At 39.7% G+C, this 23,413-nt stretch overlaps 1 protein-coding gene across 3 annotated transcripts in view; it reads right to left on the bottom strand.

The window, feature by feature from the left end:
* Positions 1-23,413, bottom strand: part of sipa1l2 (signal induced proliferation associated 1 like 2) — a 511,308-nt gene that overhangs the window by 27,488 nt on the left and 460,407 nt on the right. For all 3 annotated transcript variants that reach the window (XM_073056679.1, XM_073056680.1, XM_073056678.1), the window contains 2 exons: positions 14,765-14,984; positions 11,162-11,293 (listed from right to left, as the gene is read on the bottom strand). In XM_073056679.1, the coding sequence (XP_072912780.1) occupies positions 11,162-11,293; positions 14,765-14,984 (352 nt within the window). The remainder of the gene's footprint in view (positions 1-11,161; positions 11,294-14,764; positions 14,985-23,413) is intronic.

Genomic DNA, 23,413 nt, shown 5'->3' on the forward strand with positions numbered 1-23,413 from the left:
CTAATTTATCACGAATAAATGATATTAAACCTTTACCTAGTGGATTAATAGAAAGAAATAAGTCTATAACATTTTTCTCAGGCATTTCAGGGAAGTTAGGAATTAAAGGAGTAATAAAGTGTCTAATTTGGAGATATCTGAAAAAATGAGCATTGGGCAGATTGAACTTAGCAGAGAGCTGTTGAAAAGAAGTGAAGTGATTATCAATAAAAAGATCTTCAAAATGTCTAATGCCCTTCCTATACCAATCATGGAATGCTGAGTCATACGTAGTAGGTAAAAAAAAAGGTGATTATGTAAGATAGGGCTAGAAAAGGAAAAACCATGGAAACTATAAAATTTCCTAAACTGAGCCCATATATGCAAAGTGTGTCTAGCAAGAGGATTAACTATTAATCTGGACAAACTACTAGGGAGTGCAGAGCCAAGAAGTGCAGAGATAGATAATTCTTTAGTGGAGCTCAACTCCATTGCCACCCAATTAGGGCACTCAGGTTGGCCATGAAAAAAGGACCAAAAGGTAGCACAACGTATATTGGCTGCCCAATAATATAAACGAAAGTTAGGTAAAGCCATGCCACCCTCCTTTTTAGATTTTTGGAGATAACCTTTATTAATTCTAGAGCGCTTATTCTTCCACAGATATGACAAAATAATAGAGTCTAAGGAATCAAAAAAAGATTTAGGATTAAAAATTGGGATTGATTGAAATAAATATAAAAGTTTAGGGAGAACATACATTTTAACAACATTAATACGACCTACCAAAGACATAGAAAGAGGTGACCATTGTAACAGACTCTGTTTAATAGTATATGAAAGATTGGCAAAATTTTCACAAAAGAGATCTTTAAACTTCCTTGTGACTGTAATCCCAAGATAAGTAAATTGATTATGAACTACTTTAAAAGGGAGATCACGAAATGTTAATTCTTGTGCTTCTTTATTGATTGGGAAAAGTTCGCTCTTATGTAAATTAAGTTTATATCCAGAGAGCTGGCTAAACTGGTCAAGAAGTAAAAACATTGGAGGTAAGGATGTAGACGGATTTGAAAGAAAAAGTAATAAGTCATCGGCATAAAGAGAAACTTTATGCTCAACACCCCCTCTTCCAAATCCCGGTCAGTTCAGGACAATTTCGAAATGCTATCGCCAAGGGTTCTATAGCCAAATCAAAGAGAAAGGGACTTAAAGGGCATCCCTGACAGGTGCCATGTTTGAGGTTAAATAACTGGGATTTCTGGAAATTAGTTAAAACGGAGGCAGTAGGACACAAATACAGCAATTTGATCCAAGAGATAAAACTTTGACTGAAGTCAAATTTTTCTAAAACTGCAAAAAGGTAGTTCCATTCTATACGATCAAATGCTTTCTCCGCATCGAGGGAAATAACACATTCAGGAATCCCAGTTGGAGGTGAATATAAAATGTTAAATAGGCGTCGCATGTTAAAAAAAGGGAGACGGTTTTTAATAAAACCAGTTTGGTCATCGGAAATAATAGAGGGAATAACAGTTTCTAATCTATAAACTAAGACTTTGGCCAAGATTTTAACATCAACATTAAGCAAAGAAATCGGCCTATACGAGGAACACTCTGTTGGGTCTTTACCCTTTTTTAATAAAAGAATAATAGATGCCTCATTAAAGGAGGGTGGCAATTGGCCACACCTAAATGAGTCAGATAATACTGAGAGTAACTGAGGAGAGAGAAGTGAAGAGAATGATTTATAAAATTCTACGGGGAACCCATCAGGTCCAGGAGATTTCCCTGAAGACAATGCAGAAATTGCAAAAGATATTTCTTCTGATGATACAGGTGCATTAAGTTTGGCTTTAAAATCAGATGAAAGCGAAGGAATATTCAGATTATTTAAAAAATGGTCAACAGAGATATTGTCATTCAAAGATTCAGAGGAATAAAGTCGAGAGTAGAAATTTTTAAATGCGTCATTGATTTCTAGGTGATCCGATGTAAGGTCACCATTCTCCTTCCGGATCTTTGTAATATGTTGTTTGGCTTTGGAACGCCTCAACTGATTGGCTAGAAATTTACCAGATTTGTCGCCATGGATATAAAAGCGACTCTTACTTTCAAGAAGTTGGCGTTCGACAGGTTGCGTAGACAGGAGGTTAAATTTAGCTTGAAGTTCTACACGCTTCTTGTATAGTTCAGGGTTCTTAGTTTGAGCATACAGTTGATCCAAATCTTTAATCTGATTAATGAGGTCTAATCGATCTGCACAGGACTTTCTATTAAGATTTGCTGTATAGGAGATTATTTGGCCCCTCAAATATGCTTTCATGGCATCCCAGACAATCTGGGATGACACTTCAGGTGATGTATTGGTGTTAAAGTAAAAGGTTATCTGATCCTTAATAAATTTTAGAAAATCATCATCCGATAATAAAGTCGACTCAAACCGCCAGTGTTTATTCCTCTGAGGGAGACCAGGAAAATTTAAAGACAGAGTAATTGGGGCATGGTCAGAAATCAGTATACTCTGATAATCACAAGAATAGACAAATGGAATAAGTTGATTATTGAGTAAGAAGTAGTCAATTCTAGTAAAGGTATGGTGAACATGTGAAAAAAAAGAATAATCTCTCTAAGTAGGATGAAGGAAACGCCATATATCAGAGATACCATAATTAGAGAGAAACGATTGAATAGCTAAGGCAGATTTAGTAGGTGATCTAGTAACAGAGGACGATCGATCCAAATTAGGATCTAACCAACAATTGAAATCACCACCCAGTATAAGAGAGTATGAGTTTAAGTCTGGTAGTGAGGAGAAAAAACGTTAAAAAAAATTAACATCATCGAAATTGGGGGCATACAGGTTTGCTAGTACAACTTTAGTATTATATAGTTTACCAGAAACAATAATAAAACGGCCATTTGTATCAGATATCTTATTATGAAGTTCAAAAGGAATATTTGAATTAATAAGAATGGAGACTCCCCTAGCTTTAGCGGCAAAGGATGAATGGAAATGCTGACCCGCCCACTTTGACAAAAGCCGGGAGTTATCAAAACAACAAATATGAGTTTCTTGAAGGAAAGCAATGTCAGCTTTGAGTTGTTTGATATGTGAGAAGACCTTCCTTCTTTTAACAGGGTGATTCAATCCCTTTACATTCCAGCTCACAAATTTAAGTGTATTAACCATTATCAATTGTTAGTGTGTAGAAGGCAGCAGGCATATAAAAAGTCAAGCAGTACAATAACAGTCTGGGAGCAAAAATGTAAACATAGATTCGTAGAATCAAAACAGAAACATGTCCTGAGTAACAAAGGAAAGCAAAGGAAACAGTGAGTAGTGTTGGAACTGGAGAATCCGCCCCATCCTCGCAACCCAAAACTAGACGGCTACCAAAAAAAGCAGCTAGCTCTACCAAAAAAATTAACCCAAATATGACTTCCAGTTCTGTGTCGTTAACAACAGTTCCATATAAATACTCTAGCAAATGGTAGCTAGTTTATGCACTAGAAAACATAATTACAAATAGGAACAACTTCAACAGAAGTATAAGACTTAATACAAAGAAAATCAAAAGAAATCCAAAACTAACCTACCCGCGAAAAATTATAAAAGATTAAAAGAGAAAAAAAAGGAGGGAGAAAAGGGGGAAATTGTAGATTCTAAGAGAGTACTTATCAACCATTTACAGAAAAAAAAGGGAGAAAAACTTAAACTATGAATCAACCAACAGGGAGGCCTTCAATAAAAACTCCAAACCTCCAAAACAAGTTAAAGTCGCTTGTAGATCTCTATAGATAAAGTTATACAAGAATAAAATGGATTACACACGTACAATCTAAACGTCCGTAGGGGAACATTAAACTCGGATTATCTATTTAGAAAAAACGCACCAAGTCCAGGGAGAGATTGTCTACAGCCCTTAGAATTTCAATAAATAATGTCTAAATTATTCAAGAAAAGTCTGAGTCCGGAAAAAATAGCTTTACTACGAGAAGTACTTATCCACCATTTCAGGAGGTCAGACCGGGTTCCTAATGAGACGGGCTGGCCGGAAGACTTCCAACAAATGCCTCAACATCCTTCACTGATTTAAACCACTTATATTCTCCAGTAGTAAGCGTAATTCGCAGGTCGGCAGGATTACGAAGGGAGGGTCTGAAACCACGATCAAAAAGCACTTTCATTACACCTTTAAACTCAGCACGCATCTTCAGAACCTGGGGGGCAAAGTCCTCCACAAAACGAATGACTGTATTTTGAAACGCAAAAATACCTCTGCGGCGTGCCTCCATAATCAAACGGTTTTTCACCTGGTATTGATGAAAGCACAAAATTACCGGCCGTGGGCGGGAACCCAGAATTGCACGGGGAACGTAGATCCTGTGTGCCCTTTCAAGCTCAGGTGGAGTCGGAAGAAATTCTTTCCCAAAAATCTCACAGAGAAAATCGGAAAGAAATTCCACGGGAGAGCCCTGTTCGGTGGCCTCTGGCAAACCAAGAATTCGTAGATTACAACGTCTGCTACGGTTTTCAAGATCCACCATTTTGGAAAAAAGTTTACAGTTCTTTTCCTCTAGGCTGGAGCATAGAGTCTCGAGATAAAGAACACGGCGTTTTAAATCTTCAGAAGTTGAGTCGATGCGAGATAAATGTTCAGCATGTTCGTCCACTCTAGCGCTGATCCGATCCAATTTGGCATCCAGCTGGTTGAAATAAGTTCTAAATTCCTTTAAAATATCTTGTTGATGCTGTTCCAACGCATCAAGAATGTCAACCGGCAAAGCCGTAGAAATTTCTTTTTTCCCGGTTTTAGCACTTTTGCTAGACATTATAAGATAGATGTGTTTGCAGGCAAGTAAAAGAAACCCAATAAAATACCTAACTAAGGTTTAAGAATGGAGACATGTAGTGCAAAGATAGGAAGAATGACGGAACAAAAGTTTGAAGCAGCTAAGCAGTCGCCATCTTACCGGAAGTCCAATAATCAATAAATTTGAAGCTCTTTGGCACAAATTTTGTGGGGTTGGAAGAGAAATTTATAATTGTTTTCCTGAATTAGCTGCAGAACATTTTGCCTTCTCTGCCTGTCCTATAGGTACTGGAAAAGAAGCAGGGATCAATAAAAGCTGATGTGAAACAGGGTGAAAATATGTGGGCATTTACTTAGATATACCTGCCACATTTCAGAGATTTCCATCTGTTCTTTTGACTTTAAGATTTGGAAAACGTTGTAATGAAATAAAAAGTAAAAACATTTAACAAACATTGTACTGCAGCCTGTTATTCCATTATCAAGGTCTGTATCTTATGTACCAGCCTGTCAGATATCTTTACGGAAAGCATATTTATGAAGTCATCTATTGTAATGCTCACCTGACAACCGACCCTTACAGCTTAAGGCTCTTTGATAGTGCCAATTTTGGTTTTATTTTTAACATGCTGATCCAAGGTGGACAAAAACCCAGTCGTGCCACTGTAAATGCTCCTCACTTAAGCTTCTTTTCAATTATGTGCAATGAAATAAGCTGTAGTGTATTACTTATCCATGGCAACAATAAAAGGAAAGCCTAGACTGCATGTAGTCAAGTGTTAGGTAATCTGACTTGACAATCTGAATATATCCAGAGCTGCACATAGGAAGAAAAAACTATATAGTGCTATTCACAACCTCTGAACACCCCAAAAGCACTTAACGGCTGAGAAAAGATCTGCGAACTATGGCCACTGTTGTTATTTATGGGAGCAAATCAGGCACACCAAGGCCGAACAGAAAATAAAATGGTTATAACCAGATGAGAATTTGAGGGATAACTTTTATTTATGTATTTATTTTTATTTAGTGATACAGTGTGGAGTAGGCCCTTCGAGCCACCCCAACCCAGCAGCCCTCGATGACCCCATTTTAACCCTGACCATATCACCAAACAATTTAAAATGACCAATTAACTTGTGCTAACCAGGTCTTTTGACTGTGGGAGTAAACTGAAGCATCAAGGGAAAACCCACACATTCCACTGGGAGGGCATACAGAGACTCCCTACAGAGGATGCCAGAATTGAACTCTTGATTCCCTGAGCTGCACTACACTACTGCAGCACCCAGACATCTGGGACAAATTCCTATCAAAAATGATGTCATGCAATCCGTTATATGCAGCCGAGGGAGAAGGCAGTGTTTTAAGCCAGGAACTGCACTTTGGACAATGCAGTATTCCATTACACTGCAATGCAGCCAATGACAGCATTGTCTTTTGAGCTTGTGTCTATTGAGTGGAACATGAGCTCAGAGGCAAGAGTGCTCCCAATGGAAGCAAAACTGACACCATTCACTTCCCACACCGGCACATTACTTTAAATCCCTTTTGAATTGGCTCCTGGAAAAGCATTATATATTCCATATACACTTAGTGGCCACTTTATTTAGTACCTCCTGTGCCTAATAACATGGCCACTAAGTGTATGTTCCTGGTCTTTTGCTGCTGTAACTCATCCACTTCAATATATTGTGCGTTCAGGGATGCTCCTTTGCACACAACTGTTATAATGTGTTTTATTTGAGTTACAATCACCTTCCTGTCATCTTGAACCACTCTGGTCATTCTCCTGACCTCTCATTAACAATGCATTTTTGCCCACAGAACAGCTGCTTTTTAAAGTGTTTTTTGTTTTTACACCATACTCTGTAAACTCTTAGAGACTGTTGTGTGGAGAAGATCCTAGCAGCTTCTGAGATACTCAAATCATCCTGTCTGGCAGCAACAAACATTGAATGGTCAAAATCACTTAGATCACATTTCTTCCCCATTTTGATGTTTGGTCTGAACAACAAATGAACCCGTTGACCGTGTCTCCATGTTTTTAATGCAGTGAGTTGCTGTCACATGATTAGCTGACTAGATATTTGCAAGGGAAGAGGTGTACCTAATAAAGTGAGTGTACATTCTCATTAATTTCATATAAATTAACTAGCCTAATTTTGGCTCCTTTGTTCTGAATGATAGTTCTCTCATTGACTGTACAGCCTGTAAGTGAAGTGAACACATGATAAATTCTGTGCAATATATAATCATTGGACAGATCAAATCCTTCATTAACCTAACCAGAAGCACACTTGATAGATACAGCATCACTCCGGAATCTCCAGGAATTCACAATTAATCTCCTAGACATTGCTGCAAGCAACTTAGAACTTCATGGAGGCATTCATTTTCTTTATTTTCCTGAAATACTTTTTGCACATATAAAAATATTGAAGGGGAAAAGGATACATGAGTGTTGTGGGATATGAGGTTAATGACGTTGCCTCAAGGAATACATCAGTTCAGAGTTGGCAATTCTACTGAGAGATGATGAAAGAGATGCATTTCTCCAGATGGCTTGACAAAGTGATTGCACAGTTAGACATGAGGCAATGTATTCTGGTGGGAAAGATAAAGAAGACCAGAGTGTGAAGTGATTCACTTTGGAAGGTCGAAATTAGAGGCAGAATATAGAGTTACACACACAACATGTAACTCTGGATTTTCGGCATCTGCAGATTTTCTCATGTTAGAAAATAAAAGGGAGAGGATTCAGCCCAGTGCATCATGGGCAAAACCCTCCCAACCATTGAGCACATCCACATGAAATGTTGCATAGAAAAGCAGCATCCATCATCAAAGATCCTCACCACCCAGGCCATGCTCTTTTCTTGCTGTTGCCATTGGGTAGAAGGTACGAGTATCTCAGGACTCACACCACCAGGTTCCAGAACAGTTATTTCCCCTCAACCATCAGGCTCCTGAACAAAAGAGAATAGCTACATTCATTCTACTGGTGTTCTGGACATTCTGGTGTTCCCACAACTGATGATCTCACTTTAAGGACTCTTTATCTTCTTATTTCATGCTTGTTATTTATTGTTATTTATTTAAATTTGCACTTGCGCAGTTGTTGTCCATTGATCCTGTTTACAGTTTCTGTTCTATAGATTTGCTAAGTATGCCTGCAGTAAAAGAATCTTAGGGTTGTATGTGGTCACATGTATGTACTTGATAATAAATTTTACCTTGAACTTTGAGTTAATGGCAGGGCAACAGAAGGATTTTGGAGTCCACGTCCATAGATACCGCCAAGTTGCCAGACAAATTGATAGGGTTGTTAAGAAGGCATATAGAAACATGGAGACATAGAAACAGAGAAAACCTACAGCACAATACAGGCTCTTCAGCCTACAATGCCATGCCGAACATGTACTTATTTTAGAAATTACCTAGGGTTACCCATAGCCCTCTTACTTTCCTAAGCTCCATGTACCTATCCAGGAGTCTCTTAAAAACACCCTATCATATTCGCCTCCACCACCGTTGCTGGCAAACTATTCCACGTACTCACCACCCTCTGAAAAAACTTGCCCCTGACATCTTCATGGTACCTACTTCCAAGCACCTTAAAACTGTGCCCTCTTGTGCTAGCCATCTCAGCCCCGGGAAAAAGCCTCTGACTAACCACACGATCAATGCCTCTCATCATTTTATTCACCTCTATCAGGACACCTCTCATCCTCCGTCACTCCAAAGAGAAAAGGCCAAGTTCACTCAACCTATTCTCCCCAATCCAGGCGACATCCTTGTAAATCTTCTCTGCACCCTTTCTATAGTTTCCATATCTTTCTTGTAGTGAGGCGACCAGAACTGAGCACAGTACTCAAAGTGGGGTCTGACCAGGGTCCTATAAAGCTGTAACATTACCTCTTGGCTCTTAAACTTAATCTCACAGTCGATGAAAGACAATCCACCGTATGCCTTAACCACACAGTCAACCTGCACAACAGCTTTGAGTGTCCTATGGACTCTGACCCAAATATCCTTCTGATCCTCCACACTGCCAAGAATCTTACCATTAACACTATATTCTGCCATCATATTTGACCTACCAAAATGAACCACCTCACACTTATCTAGGTTGAATTCCATCTGACACTTTTCAGCCATGTTTTGCCTTCTATCGATGTCCTACTGTAACCTCTAACCGCCCCTCCACACTATCCACAACACCCCCAACTTTGTGTCATCAGCAAACTTACTAACCCATCCCTCCACTTCCTCATCCAAGTCATGTATAAAAATCCTGAAGAGAAGGGGTCCCAGAACAGATCCCTGAGGCAAACCACTGGTCACTGACCTCCATGACCCATCTACAACCACTCTTTGCCTTCTGTGGGCAAGCCAATTCTGGATCCACAAAGCAAGATCCCCTTGGATCCCATGCCTCCTTACTTTCTCAATAAGCCTTGCATGGGGTACCTTATCAATGTGCATATGGTGTGTTGGCCTTCATTAGCTGGGGGAATGTCCAGCTCTATAAAACTCTGGTTAGATCACACTTGGAATATTGTGTTTAGTTCTGGTCACCTTATTATAGGAAGGATGTAGAAGCTTTAGAAAGAGTGCAGAGGAGATTTACCAAGATGCTGCCTGGATTAGAGAGCATGTCTTATGAAGAGATGCTCAGTAAGCTAGAGCTTTTCTCTTTGGAGCAAAGGAGGATGAGATATGATGAAACAGAGGCATACAAAATGATAAGAAGCATAGACCAAGTGGACAGCCAGAGACTTTTTCCCAGGTGGATATGGCTAAATTGAGGGGGATTAATTTTAAGATGCCTGGTGGAAAGTATAGGGGGATGTCAGAGGTAAGTTATCTTACACAGAGAGTGGTGGATGTGTGGAATGCCCTGCCAAAAGGCGGTAGTAAATTCCTCAGGGCAGAATTAAACACCCATCAGATCCAATGAAAGTGGCACTGATAGTCTTTTATGCTCGTGCAGCATCTACAGGATTTAACCAATGTAAGCAAGAAGCAGGCAGAGGCATTAGGCCAGGAACAGTGAACCTTGATTTATCCATGAGCAATCTGTCTAACCCTTCCCTTCCACACAGCCCTCCGTTTCTATCATCTATGTACTTAACTAAGAATTTTTTTAATGCCCCTAATGTATCTGCATCTAGCACTACCCCTGGTAGAGCATTCCATGCACTCACCACTCCTGATGTAAGCAACTTACCTCTCACATCCCCCCTATACTTTTCTCCAATCACCTTAAAATGATGGCTAGCTGGGAAAAATTCTTTGGCTTTCCACTCAATCTATGCCTCTTATCAACTTGTACATCTCTACTAAGTCACCTCTCATCTCCTTCACACCAAGAAGAAAACCCTCAACCCACTCAACCTATACTCGTAAGACATGCTCTCTAGTCCAGGCAGCATCTTGGTAAATCTCCTCTGCACCTCTTTAAAGCTTTCACATCCTTCCTTTAATGAGGTGACCAGAACTGGGAATATTCTAAGTGTGGTATAACACGGGTTTTATAGAGCTGCAACATTACCTTATGGCTCTTGAACTCAATCCCTCAACTAATGAAGTCCAACACACCATATGCCTTCTCAACAATCTAAGACCATACACTTCTCAGGAAAGTTTGAACGTTAGGCCTCCAAATGCTCAAAGTCATGACAGAGATCTTTAATGAAAAGGTTAGATAGGGAATATATAGAGAAATATTTCTACTTTTGGGAATTACTAGACATCTTAATTAAAGCACCATCACCAACAAAATTAAATAGAAAAAGCCTCTTCCTGCAGAGAAAGGAGAGAATATGAAGCTTGTAACCACATGAAAAAGACTGAGATGACAAACATATATATATTTACACATTTATCCAAAGCCGGTAAACCACAATGAAGGATTCAACAGAAGGGTATCTTACTACAATCGGATGAAATTTAGGTGGGGGCTGGTTTCTGTGTAGCAGGGCTGGAAAATCTTTTCTACTTGATGGCATTTTTACTGCAAAATCCATCCAATTACTTTGTGCTTGATACCAGTTTGTGACAGAAGTTCCTATATTCTAAGTTGATGCTCCAATTTTAAAACCTGTAATACTGTCAAGACCTGTTGTATAAGTTAAATTTGTGATTATGTTCTAGGAAACAGAAACAGAACAATTTCCACATGATCTAAATGGTATTATCCCAGTCTGATTTTGCATGCATTCCCATGTAGACATGGCCACTTTTTAAGTACTATGATTTGTAAAATGGAAAATCTATTTAGGCTAGTGTTGTAAATGCCTTGGATTAAAGTTAAAGATTCATCAGATCCACTGAAAGGGGGCACAGATTTTCAATCTTACCTTCAAAAGCTCGCGCAGCATCTACGAGGTTTGACCAATCTAAGCCAGAAGCAGTGTCAGGAAGAGGCATCAAGCCAGGATCAGTGAACCTCGATTTATTCACCAGGGACCCATCAGAAAACCAGAATTCCGCTGCAGAGGGACAGGGAAAAAAATGTGCCATATTATAAAACATACTTGCAAACTGTATTCTTGAATTCTTAAGAGTTTATTACAACTGTTTTATTTTTTATTTATTTTAGCTAAAGATACAGCGCAAGCTGGACCAACAAGCCACACCACCCAGTAATCCACTTATTTAACACTAGCCTAATCACAGGACAATTTACAATGACCAACTAACCACATCTCTGTACTGCGGGAGGAAACCAGACTATCTGGAGGAAACCTATGTGGTCATGGGGAAGACCTATGATCTTACAGATGGCACCAGAAGTGAACTCTGATGCCCTGAACTGTAATAGCGTCACACCAACCATGATGGTACCAAGGTACCCTTAGGCAATATGTCCTCATCACCAGTGACAGACGGCACACTCCCATCATTGAACTATGTCCTTGGAACAGTAGATCCTCTCTGTACCACTCTAACAGAACAGTACACAACTGAAACTAGGTTTTACTGTGTGCTTCAGGGAATGGATTTGCTCATTTTTAATTCATTATTTTAAATGAAGTTGAGATTGCATTTGTCAGTAAAAAAAATTATCCTGTCCAATGATTCTTAACATGATATAGCTCCATATATTCGAAACACAACAGGAGCAGGAACAGCCACTTACTCACTTGAGTCTGCACTATACTGTTCAGCATAGTTAACTCTGCTACTCATTGAATGACTGGGTACATAAAATTTCTCAGGTAAAATATTCTGTGCTAGTTTTACCATGTGGACATCGACTAGTGGGTGGGAAGGAGGTAAGGGTTTTTTTTTGCTGTTGTGTTGTTGCTATTATAGTTGTTATTGCATGTGTGTACTGTGACATACCATGTTGCCACCAGAATGTGTGGTGACACTTGTGGGCTGCCCCCAGATAATCCTTAAGTTGTGTTCATTCTTACTGCAAACAATGCATTTCACTGTATGTTTTCATGCATATGTGACAAATAAATGAATATGATTCTGTATCATACACCAAGACAGTTATATTAGAAAAAAACATAAAGATCACTAAAATGTTCTTAGCATTGGCAACGGAGGTAAACCCAGAATGGCTTCATTCATGAGTGCCCAGTTGTGGGGGGAAGGGGTGCAGCTGTAGGAATAAGAACTTTGCCAAGCAGATGCAACATATTCTAACTAGCAGATCAGTTGACCAGCTTTTGGACATTAAGATTTGAAAGACTACCATCTTCCTAACAAAGGGCGAAAGGTAGAGTTTACAGACAAGGCTGCCTTCTCAGGCACAGTGTCATAAACACAAGAGATGTGTCCTGATGATGGTTCTCAGCCTGAACAGTTGACTGCTTATTCCACTCCATAGATGCTGCCTGACTTGCTGAGTTCCTTCAACATTTTGTGTGTTAACCCATTTCAGAGCATTCACTGGCAGAGTATTTATTCCACTAAGAATAAGTCAAAAAGGATTTCATGTAATTGCTACTCTACTCTAGACTGCAAATTTAGAACCATTCTTGTCTTAGCAGGTTAGAGGACTACAGAAACCCAACGGCACATCTGATTTCATTGTTATAAACCATCACACAACTGGGTATTAGATATTAGTGGAATGTTTCTACAAACCATATGATCAAAACAAACTGATCCTGAACAAAAATCACAAGCTTGGTGATTTTATTTCTCAGTTCTATCCATAGCTAATGTATTAATGCCCTGAGAACACTTGACACGTGCCATGTATGTCTGGCCTGTTTTAAGTAACACATATAATATTTGTCAACCAATCCTGCTAGAGCAGGCATTCACTCTGAATAGGAGACCTGCCTGAGGAACACCCAGACTGGTGCTGGAAACCTGGTCTTCATCTTAAAATTAAGAATATGTGATCTTTGTTCCCTTAATGTTCTTCCACCGAAAGGTCAGTCACCTGCCGAGGCTCATTTCCCATCACCAGGTACGGAATGGCCCTTCCTCTTATTGGACTATCTACATATTGACTTAAGAAACCCTACTGGATGCATGTAACAAATTCTGTCCAATGTAATAAACCTATTGCATTAAGGAGATACCACTGTGTATATTGGGAAAGTTGAAATCACCCAGTGCAACAACCTTGTTGTGTTTACACCTTTCCCTTATCTAGAAGGAAAGATAGAAGGATAGAAAGAAAGAAAGAAAAAAAATTAGCTTTATTTGTCATAGGTACTGTACATCAAAACAAAACATACAGTGAAACGTGTCAATGACCAACACAATCTGAATGGGTACTGGGGCAACCAGCTATTGTCACCATGCTTCCAGGGCCAATGTAGCATGTCCCCATCTTACTCAGTCTAACCAATACACCTTTTGGAATGTGGGAGGTAACAGGAGCACTGGAGGAAACCCACGCAGTCACGGGGAGAATATACAAATTCCTTACAGGAAGCAGCAGGAATGGAGTCCCAGTTGCTGATGCTGTAGACCATAAGACTTCAAGACATAGGAGCAGAATTAGGCCATTCAGCCCATCGAGTGCTCTGTCATTCCATCATGGCTGATCCCAGATATGACTCAACCTCATACACCTGCCTTCTCACCATATCTTTTGATGCTCTGATGGGTCAGGAAACGATCAACTTCCGCTTTAAATATACTCATGGACTTGGCCTCCACCACAGAGCATTCCGAAGATTCACTACTCCATGGCTAAAAAAAATTCCTCCTTACCTCTGTTCTACAAGGTCACACCTCAGTTTTAAAGCTGTGCCCTCTAGTTCTGGATACCCCTCCCCCCCCCCCCACATAGGAAACATCCTCTCCACATCCACCCTATCTAGTCCTGTAATAGTATTATGTGAACTGTTAGGCTATTGTGCCACCCTGCCTGAATATCTGTTCTCAGCGTCCTGGTGGTTATTGGGGGAGTTTGCAATACAATCCCATGACAGTGCTGGCACCTTTCTTATTTTTGAGTTCTACCCAAACAGACTCAGTGGGTGAGGCCTCCATTATGTCCCTTCTGAGTATAGCTGTAACTTTTAGACCGAAAGAGAATCAAGATTTTAAGGACTGCTAGGGTGGAGGGTGATGTAGATTTGGTGTGAATGGTCAGCCATAAGTGGCGGAACAGGGTCTGAAGCCATGTTGGCTGCTTGTAATCCTTCTGATAAATTAAACACAAGAGATTCTGCAGATGCTGGAAATCCAGAGTAATGCATACAAAATGCTGGAGGAACTCAGCAGATCACGTAGTATCTGTGGGAAAGGAATAAACAGTTGATGTTTCAGGCCAAGACCCTTCATCAGGACAGATATGATGAAAGATTTGTACAGATATGTTCTTGTGCTACAAGTTTTCCTGAAATTATTGTAACGTTTACATCCAGAAATAGTTTCTAATAATTTCACATTCACTGTTATGAATGCAGTATCTCCAAAGAAGGCAAAGCACTATTTTATACTGAATATTCTGTGATAAAGTTTTGCTGCTATATACTTACTTCGTAGACCAGAGGCAGAGGGACTCAGTGAGGCACGTGGAGGCAGAGTGCAGTGGTATGGTGGGGTGGTGCTGAATAGGATGTCATTTGGCAGTGCTTGTTCAAGCATCGAGCTCCGGGAGCTGTTGTATGAAGAGCCTCGCCGGTTACTGCATATACTTTCATCAGAGAGTGTGCGATACAAGGATTTCCTTGGTGACAAGTTCCCAGAAACTGAAATCTTTGTGTCAAGGGGAAAAGAAACAGTAAAATTAAACAATCTGTATTCTTAAACTTGACATTACAATACAACAGCATTGAAAAGATCAGTTTAACCCTTCCTTCCTACAGAGCCCTCCATTTTTCTATCAACCATGTGCCACTTTGTATGATTATCCTTTTGTTAAAAAAACACCACATACTGGCTTTAGGCTGGCTATCTTTTCTCTTTCTTTCCAGTCCTGATGAACGTTATTCACCAAAATATCAACTGCTGATTTTCAAACATAGATGTTGCCTGATCTGCAGCATTTTGTGTGTTAATACTGATAATTACATATAGTTTCCCCAAGTTAAAGATCAACAAGGATCTCACTCTGTAATCAGCAGGCCATGGATTTAAGCCACAATCCATAACCATGTATATGCATGTAACCAGTGAGGAGATATTAAGACTATGGGGACACTGTAACAAATTCTCAGTGGCTGCTCATATAGGCACATACATCAGCACATTTTCATCAGCCTCCATTTCTGGGATATGTCCAGCTCCATCCTAAAGAGGCTGTGAAATACATTATCAGGCTTTGAAGCACAAGCTATAGAAATATTTAACAATAGTTTGGAAAGCTGACTGGAAGTAAGTGGAATTAAAGAGATGAAGGATTATGTCAACTATTTGTTTTTAGATACTGTAGTGTGTAGACCTCCGTTAGTCTCAATAGACTGTGGAAAGTTTCCAGGGCGCAAGCCTGGGCAGGGTTTTTTTTAATGGAAGACCTGCAGTTGCCCAAGCTGCAACTCTTGCTCCCCTCTCCACGCCACCAATGTTGTCCAAGGGAAGGGCATTAATTTAGATACTATAAATGTAAAGAATATACAGCTGCAGAGAATGATCCTACATTTCAATTTCAATGAAGTTCTTGAATAAAACTTTGAAAAGCACCAGAGAATAAAATTTGTTCCAATCAGAATGGTACTTTTACAGGGATTGCTAGTGCCATTGAAAGTAAAAGCTGATGAAGCTGCTTAGTTACAAGCTCACTCACCAAATAACTGTGGTTAATATTAAGATGATGAGTATTTTTATAGTTTTATGCAAGTGCAAAGCCAAGGAATTCATTAAAAATTCTTCCCTTTCTTGGGTCTGAACTTAGTCAAAAAGGAATGTAGCAACCATTAACCAAGAGATTCTGAAGATGCTGGAAATCCAGAGGAACAAATACAAAGTGCTGGAGGAACTCAGCTGGTCAGGCTGCTTTTGTGGAGAGGAGTTTTCAGACCATTCATCAGGACATTTTCCAATCTTCATGAAAAGCCTCTGATCTACGACAATGTCTGTGGATGTGTAGCCACAGATACTGCCCGACCTTCTGAATATCTCCAACATTTCACTTTTTAATTTAGCATTTATAGGACTACCTCACCACATGAAAAAATCCAGAATTGCATAGGTTAACAACGGCCATGAAATCTACACCATCTAGGCTTCTTATGCTGGCTCTGTGCAGTATACACTGCACTGTATCATTTAAACAGAACAGTGAGCCTTCAAGCTACTTTGCAATCTCTGAAGAGCGTGGTAATCATTAGTGACACCTGAAATTTGGAGATGGGGAGGTGGAGATGAGAGAAGATATGTGCTGAGTGACAAGCTGACTACTTATCTTGAGAAATGCTCAACACAATGTCTTATGGCAGATTTTGAATAACTAATTATATATTACACAGTCACTGAAATCTAGATAAAAATCAAATAAAGCTTTTATAACCTAATGACAGTGATGGCTCTCAGAAAGATGTGAGGCCATCTGCCCTGGCAGTATTTATTAAAAGGATATCTATTGCCCTGCATGATTTTAATATGAAATGACTTTATTTTAATATCATGCCTTTCTGCATTGATTAATGGCATGTGATGTACAGCTTCATTTAGATAACATAGCATCAAGGATTTTGCAAAGAAGAGGATGCTCTATCAGAGTAGACTGTTAGCATTTCAACTATACTACCCCACTGTGACTGGGTTTTTCTATATTTATTTAGACATTCTGCACTTAAGAAAATAAAACACTTCGATATTTCCCTTTTATCATCTTATTTTATGGTTCTTTTTTCTGCCAGCTTCTAATCCTTCCTCCACAAGAAATAATTAGTTCTCCCACCAACCCATGACTAACAGAAATTCTTTCCATTTGTCACTGCCCGGCAGGAGTAGCACTTTACTGAAGTTCCCACTTGCCTCTCACTATCACTACCATCACCACATAACTGACAAGCAACACTCTCAGTCAGGGAAGTGGCCTAGGATGAAGCCACCGTGAGGGACCACTTGCTGTCTTGTAATTACAAGCTAATTCCAGTGTTTTGCTCCATTCTGTCCCCAAATGCAAGAGTACTACCTTTCTAATCACCCACATGGTCAAAATCCTTGAGGGTCATGATAGAATGGCAAGCAAACTCAATGAGTCAAATGACCTAATTCTGCTCCCATGTCTTATCTTCTAAATGTAACACTGCCCTAATCAATAAGAGAACAGGACTCATTTGAGGTCAGAAAAGCTCTAACACAAAAAAGCTCTATTCCCTGCCTCTGTGAAAGGGCTGAACACAGACCATTGAGGACTCTCAGTTTTATTCCACCTGCAGGGTGAGTGAAGTAAGGTCAAATTAACCATGTATTTCCCTTATTTTTATCCAGTACACACACTGCAGATAGGATGGGCGAACAACTTTGTGTGTAGAGTTAATTTCAAAGTATTGGAACTGGAATTGGTTGATAGTTTTCACATATACCAAGGTACAGTGAAAAACCTGTCTTGCACTACTCTGTTCATACACATCAAATTATTGCACAGTACATTGAGGCATGTCTGTATGTATGAGTGGGCGGGAGGCATGTCTGTATGTATGAATGGGTGGGCGGGAGGGGGAGAGGGGCTTGTTTTGCTGTTGTTGTTTTGTTTTGTAGCTTTTGTTGTTGCTGATTGTGTTCTTCTGGTGAACACTGTAGGCATGCTATGTTGGTGCTAGAACGCGTGGGAACACTTGCAGGCTGCCCCAATACATCCTTAGGTTGTGTTGGTTGTTAATGCAAATGGAACATTTCACTGTATCCAAACTGTATGTTTTGATATACATGTGATAAATAAATAAATTAATCAGAAGTAATACAAGGCAACAGAATGTAGAGTAAAATACACAGCTGCAGGGGAAGTGCAGGGCAGGAAATCGATAGGGTGCAAGGTTGTGGGCTCAAGAGTACATCATTTTGTACGTGGGAACCATTCAATATATTAATGACCTTGCACCTCTCTGACAATGGAAACCTGCCGAAAGGAATAAAATGAAAAACATTCAGCAAAAACCTGCACAAATTGCAGTTCTCCTCTCTTTGGAAAATGGTTTGCAATTCAAGTGAAAAGTGTGAAAGTTTGCAGGTCTGCTCTGTTTCTCTTCCCCCCCCCATACTGTAACTCATTGTCTGCTCTGTTTCTCTCCCCCCCATACTGTCCCCCCCATACTGTAACTCATTGTCTGCTCTGTTTCTCTCCCCCCCATACTGTAACTCATTGTCTGTTCTGTTTCTCTCCCCCCCATACTGTAACTCATTGTCTGTTCTGTTTCTCTCCCCCCCATACTGTAACTCATTGTCTGTTCTGTTTCTCTCCCCCCCCATACTGTAACTCATTGTCTGCTCTGTTTCTCCCCCCCATACTGTAACTCATTGTCTGCAGGTCCACAGGCAGTATAGAAGTGGAGGTCTCAGGGTGCCACATTATCTCTGCGACCAACGCACAGGAAATGTAAATACGACTAAACAGTTGACAACATGACTCTCTGCAGTGGAATCATTCAACACTTGAATTCCACCTGGGTGTTATTTTCATGTGATGACATGTTTTGTTATCAAACCAGGTTTGTCAGGAGGGTAAATTAACTTTTATCAGGTGTTCTGTTTTTGCCAGCATCAAATCCGCAAAAATAGAATCGCCAAGTGATGTTCTCACCTAGGATTTAGGTAACTGAAATTGAAGTTACAGCTCAGAACTGTAGTTGAATGTTTGATAGAAGCATAGAGAAAGGGTCATTTACTCCACTGTAATCCCATTTACTGCCTTTCTTCTGCTTATTAATTATATAATCCAATAATTTAAAATAAATAATAAACAGAAGAGATTCTGCAGATGCTGGAAAACTAGAGCAACACAAGCAAAATGCTAGAGGAACTCAACAGCTCAAGCAGTGTCAAAGGACAGGAATAAACGGTCAACGTTTTGAGTTGAGATCAATCATCAGGTCCTCTGTGTGTGCTTACGTATGTTAAAAAGTGTGTGTGTGTGTGTGTGTGTGTGTGTGTGTGTGTGTGTGTGTGTGTGTGTGTGTGTGTGTGTGTGTGTGTGTGCGCGTGTGCATGCGTGTGTGTAGAAGAATTCAATAAGTAGTGCAAAACTGAGCAAAAATAGTCAGGTAGCGTTTATGGGTTGGTTCACTGTCCGTGATGATGGGGAGACTCGTGCCCAGAATGGAGCTGGCTAATGCTTGATGGAAGTAGGTTACCTACCCACCTCACTGAGTCTTTTTAGCATTTTCCATTTGATTTTATGCTTTGTTTTATGGGAAGTTGAAAGGCCAGCATCATCTAGGACAAGCATGGTGAACAGAATGTGCCCAAACTGGTGATAATCTTTTTAAAATATTCTTTTGTGTGCCCTGATAATTGTGAGCAGAGATTATCTTTGATTAATGAATCAGTAACAATAACTATGGGCTTTTTTAAGGAAAAAGGATGAGTCCTGTTACTTATTTACATATATTCATCATTTTACTATTAATAAATGTATAACAGAAACAGATTGAAATAAATAAAGCATTTTAGAAAACCTGTTCAAAAATTATTAATACGAAAAATAACATCATTTATAAATAGTACTTATTGTAACCATTTACTATACAAATATTGATGTGTACACCTAGTCTGTAAGGATTTCAAAACATATCATCCAATGTCACATGCTCTTGCAACCGCCTAGCTGAAGTCAAGCCAGCGTGAGACATTTCCTGCAAAACAGTCCTGAAGAAGGGTCTTGGCCCGAAACATTGACTGTTTGTTTCCACGGATGCTGCCCAACCTGCTGAGTTCCTCCAGCATGTTGTGTGTTCTGCAAAACTATCTCACTGCTCTGCCTCTCAATCACAGCTGATTTATTTTCCATCTCAACCCTATTCTTCTGCTTCTGCCCATAATCTTTGACATCTTTACTAATCAAGAATCTACCAGCCTCCACTTTAAATGTCTCAGTCTCCACAGCCAATAGTGGCAATGAATTCCACAGGTTCACCACTCCCTGGCTAAAAAATTCCTCCTTCTCTCTGCTCTAAAAGACGTCCTTGTATTTTGAGGTTTTGGCCTTTGGATCTAGACTCTCTAACTTTCGGAAGTTTTCTCTCCACTTCTAGTTGTAAAAATTAATCACTGCTTCATTTGGCAGTAATGACAATCATTACGTCTTTATTTTATTATGGTGAAGTTTAAAGAATTGAGGGGTGGTACTGCATGCCAGCCCTTGGATATTTTTTCTCCTCAAGTCCATTTATGCATGTTTTTTTCCATGATGATAGTTTTGGACTTAAGACCAGGTTTGCCTTTTATTTAGGATAACTCAGACCCTCCAAAGGTTGAATAACAACCCAGTAATTGATGAGGTATGTGTTGCGCAAGTCAGAACATCAGCCGTCTTTAGCTGCTGGCCTTGTTCTGAAAGTGATCTATTAAGATTGCACTATAAATAAAGAGGATGCTTCCATCCATTTACAGAGCACAACAGAATGAAATTTGTCCCAGAAATGATCCTGACACAGTGTGAGATGTATATCTGACCCAAATAAATGGAACTTTGTTCTTCCCATCTAAAGCTCTGTTTTAAATTGAATTTGAAGGAAAAATTCATATTTATCCAAAGGAACATATTCCCAGGGCAATAATCCCTGCAGGTCTGCGGATGCCAAGATCTCAGACTACTGATGCCAGATAAAACTTGTTGGGAAACTCTTTGAAATCTACCAGATGGAAGGGAAAAGTTTATTATTTCAGATAAGCTAAAATGGTAATTATAAAACACTCAGTAGGTCAGGCAGCATCCGTGAAAAAAGAAACAAAGTTAATGTTTCAAATCTTCATCAGCAGCAAGTGTTTTGTTCAAAGCTTTAACAAGTTATATTATCAGATATTGCAAGAACCAATCCCCTTCCCACCACCACTTATAGGGAGTGAGGATTTGCATATTGAAATGCTTTTTCCCAAATCCCACTCTAATACCATGAAACATGAATACCTCTGCTGGCCAATTGTAAGGAGGTGCAAGAATCACATGGGGAGCTTATCTCCCTCCACCATGGGGCTCACAGCTTGCAGAGAGAAAAAACAGCTGTGTCTGTTTTATAATTTTACTGGGGAGGTATAGCTTAGGTTGGTAAGTGAAGAAGAGTTTAATATTGTTATTCCTGTGCTAAGTGAAGGTGTTAGTGGCACTTCATCGCACAGCAAGGTTTTCTAAAATGAAAGTCAGATGTGTATGTTGTATTGTTTGTTCACATCCCACTCGTTTGACCAAGAGGGGCTTTCTTTATGTTCCTTAGACAGGGAAAGGAAAGCTGGCCAAACAGTTTTGGGGTTTTATTGTTTTAAAACATTCCAAACAGTAAAGATTAAAGATAAAGATTAGCTTTATTTTGTCATATGCACATTGAAACTTTCAGTGAAATGTGCGCTTTGCATCAATTCAAATCAGTGAGGATTGCCACACTTCCAGCTCCAACACTGCATGCCCACAACTTACTAACCTTAACCATACGTCATTTTGGAATGTTGAAGGAAACCAAAGCACCCAGAAGACACGCAGACAGTCACATGGAGAATGTATGAGCTCCTTACAGACAGTGGCAGGAAATGAACCCTGACCCTCTGTCAATAACTAATACACACGTTTATAGTACTGTGGTAGCATTGATAGTGTCCTAATCTGTTCTGCATTTCATTTACATACATAATTTGTTGCTCAGTTAAATGGTGGTTGTCTTATTATACCCTTTTAACTACTTCTATGAAACTTCAGCTAATTAAGTAAAATTGAAATCCACTGTGTGCATAGTGTGTGTGTGTGAGAGAGAGAGAGAGAGAGAGAGAGAGAGAGAGAGAGAGAGAGAGAGAGAGAGAGAGAGAGAGAGGAGAGAGAGAGAGAGAGAGAGAGAGAGAGACACACACACACACACACACACACACACACACACACACACACACACACACACACACACACACACACACACACACACACACACACACAATTTCAATTTTACTTAATTGGGACACATCAGGACCAGTATATTTTTGCCTGGTTAACAACTGCCCCAATTAGGCTGTGATAATAAACCTGATGCTGATTTTGATTTTCCGTGGTTATATTGGGAGAAGTAGACTGAGCTTTCAGGAAAGCTATAGAGGTTTTAGGGATGATTTTCAGACCCAGCATTCCTGGCTGGCAACAGTGGAACAGAAGATTGGAGAGAAGTGAGGAATAATATGCTGTAAGAATAGTGGAATTTTTAGTATAATCCTATGATGAGCCAACAGTTCTCTGATTTACAGAGTATGGCGCAAGTGCGATAACCCACTTCTTTGGGACCCTCCCTGGATACTTCAGTCTGAGGTTGAGAATCTTATTAGCATCCACAAGTTGATACCAGCTTTACCAATCTCCCTAACTGAAGACAGATGGAAGAGAATCACAGAATCAAACTTGGGCAGTGAGCAGGAAGCTGGTGAACAGCCTGCCCACTGAGCATGTTCTCCAAAGCTGCACAGAAACTGGCTAGTACTGACTTCTCAGTATGAATACCAAAAAATCAAGGGCACATTTAAAAAAAAGTTCAAACGAAGAAATGAAATTTGAAAGAGAAAGAAATAGCATAATAAGTGTACTTCATAGCCTGAGGATATTCCAAAAAGCTTTACAGAGATTGGAGTACTTTTGAAGAGTATTTCACATTACATTTAATTTGCATAATGCAAGGTTAACAGAAAACAATCAATTAAATGACCAAACAACACACACAAAATGCTGGAGGAACTCAGCAGGCCAGGCAGCATCTATGCAAAAGGTACAGTTAACGTTTCGGGCCGAGAACCTTCATCAGTACAGATTAAATGACCAGTTACTGTGATTCAGTGATGCTAGCTGAGACAAAAATTGCCAAAGACACCAATGATAACTCCCCCAGTCTTCTTTGAAACAGTGTTCACAAGTTGTTATCTAAATGTACAAGACCTTGGTTCAATACTGCCTCAATAATGCACTGGAATAGGAAGACGGGAAAAGTGGATTGCATTGAAATGCTACTGACTGGCACATTCTAGGGTTGAGGAGTATGTGCTGAGGGATGCACTGAAGCTTG

Source organism: Hemitrygon akajei, chromosome 9, assembly GCF_048418815.1.
Source record: "Hemitrygon akajei chromosome 9, sHemAka1.3, whole genome shotgun sequence".
NCBI classification, from domain to species: Eukaryota; Metazoa; Chordata; class Chondrichthyes; order Myliobatiformes; family Dasyatidae; genus Hemitrygon; species Hemitrygon akajei.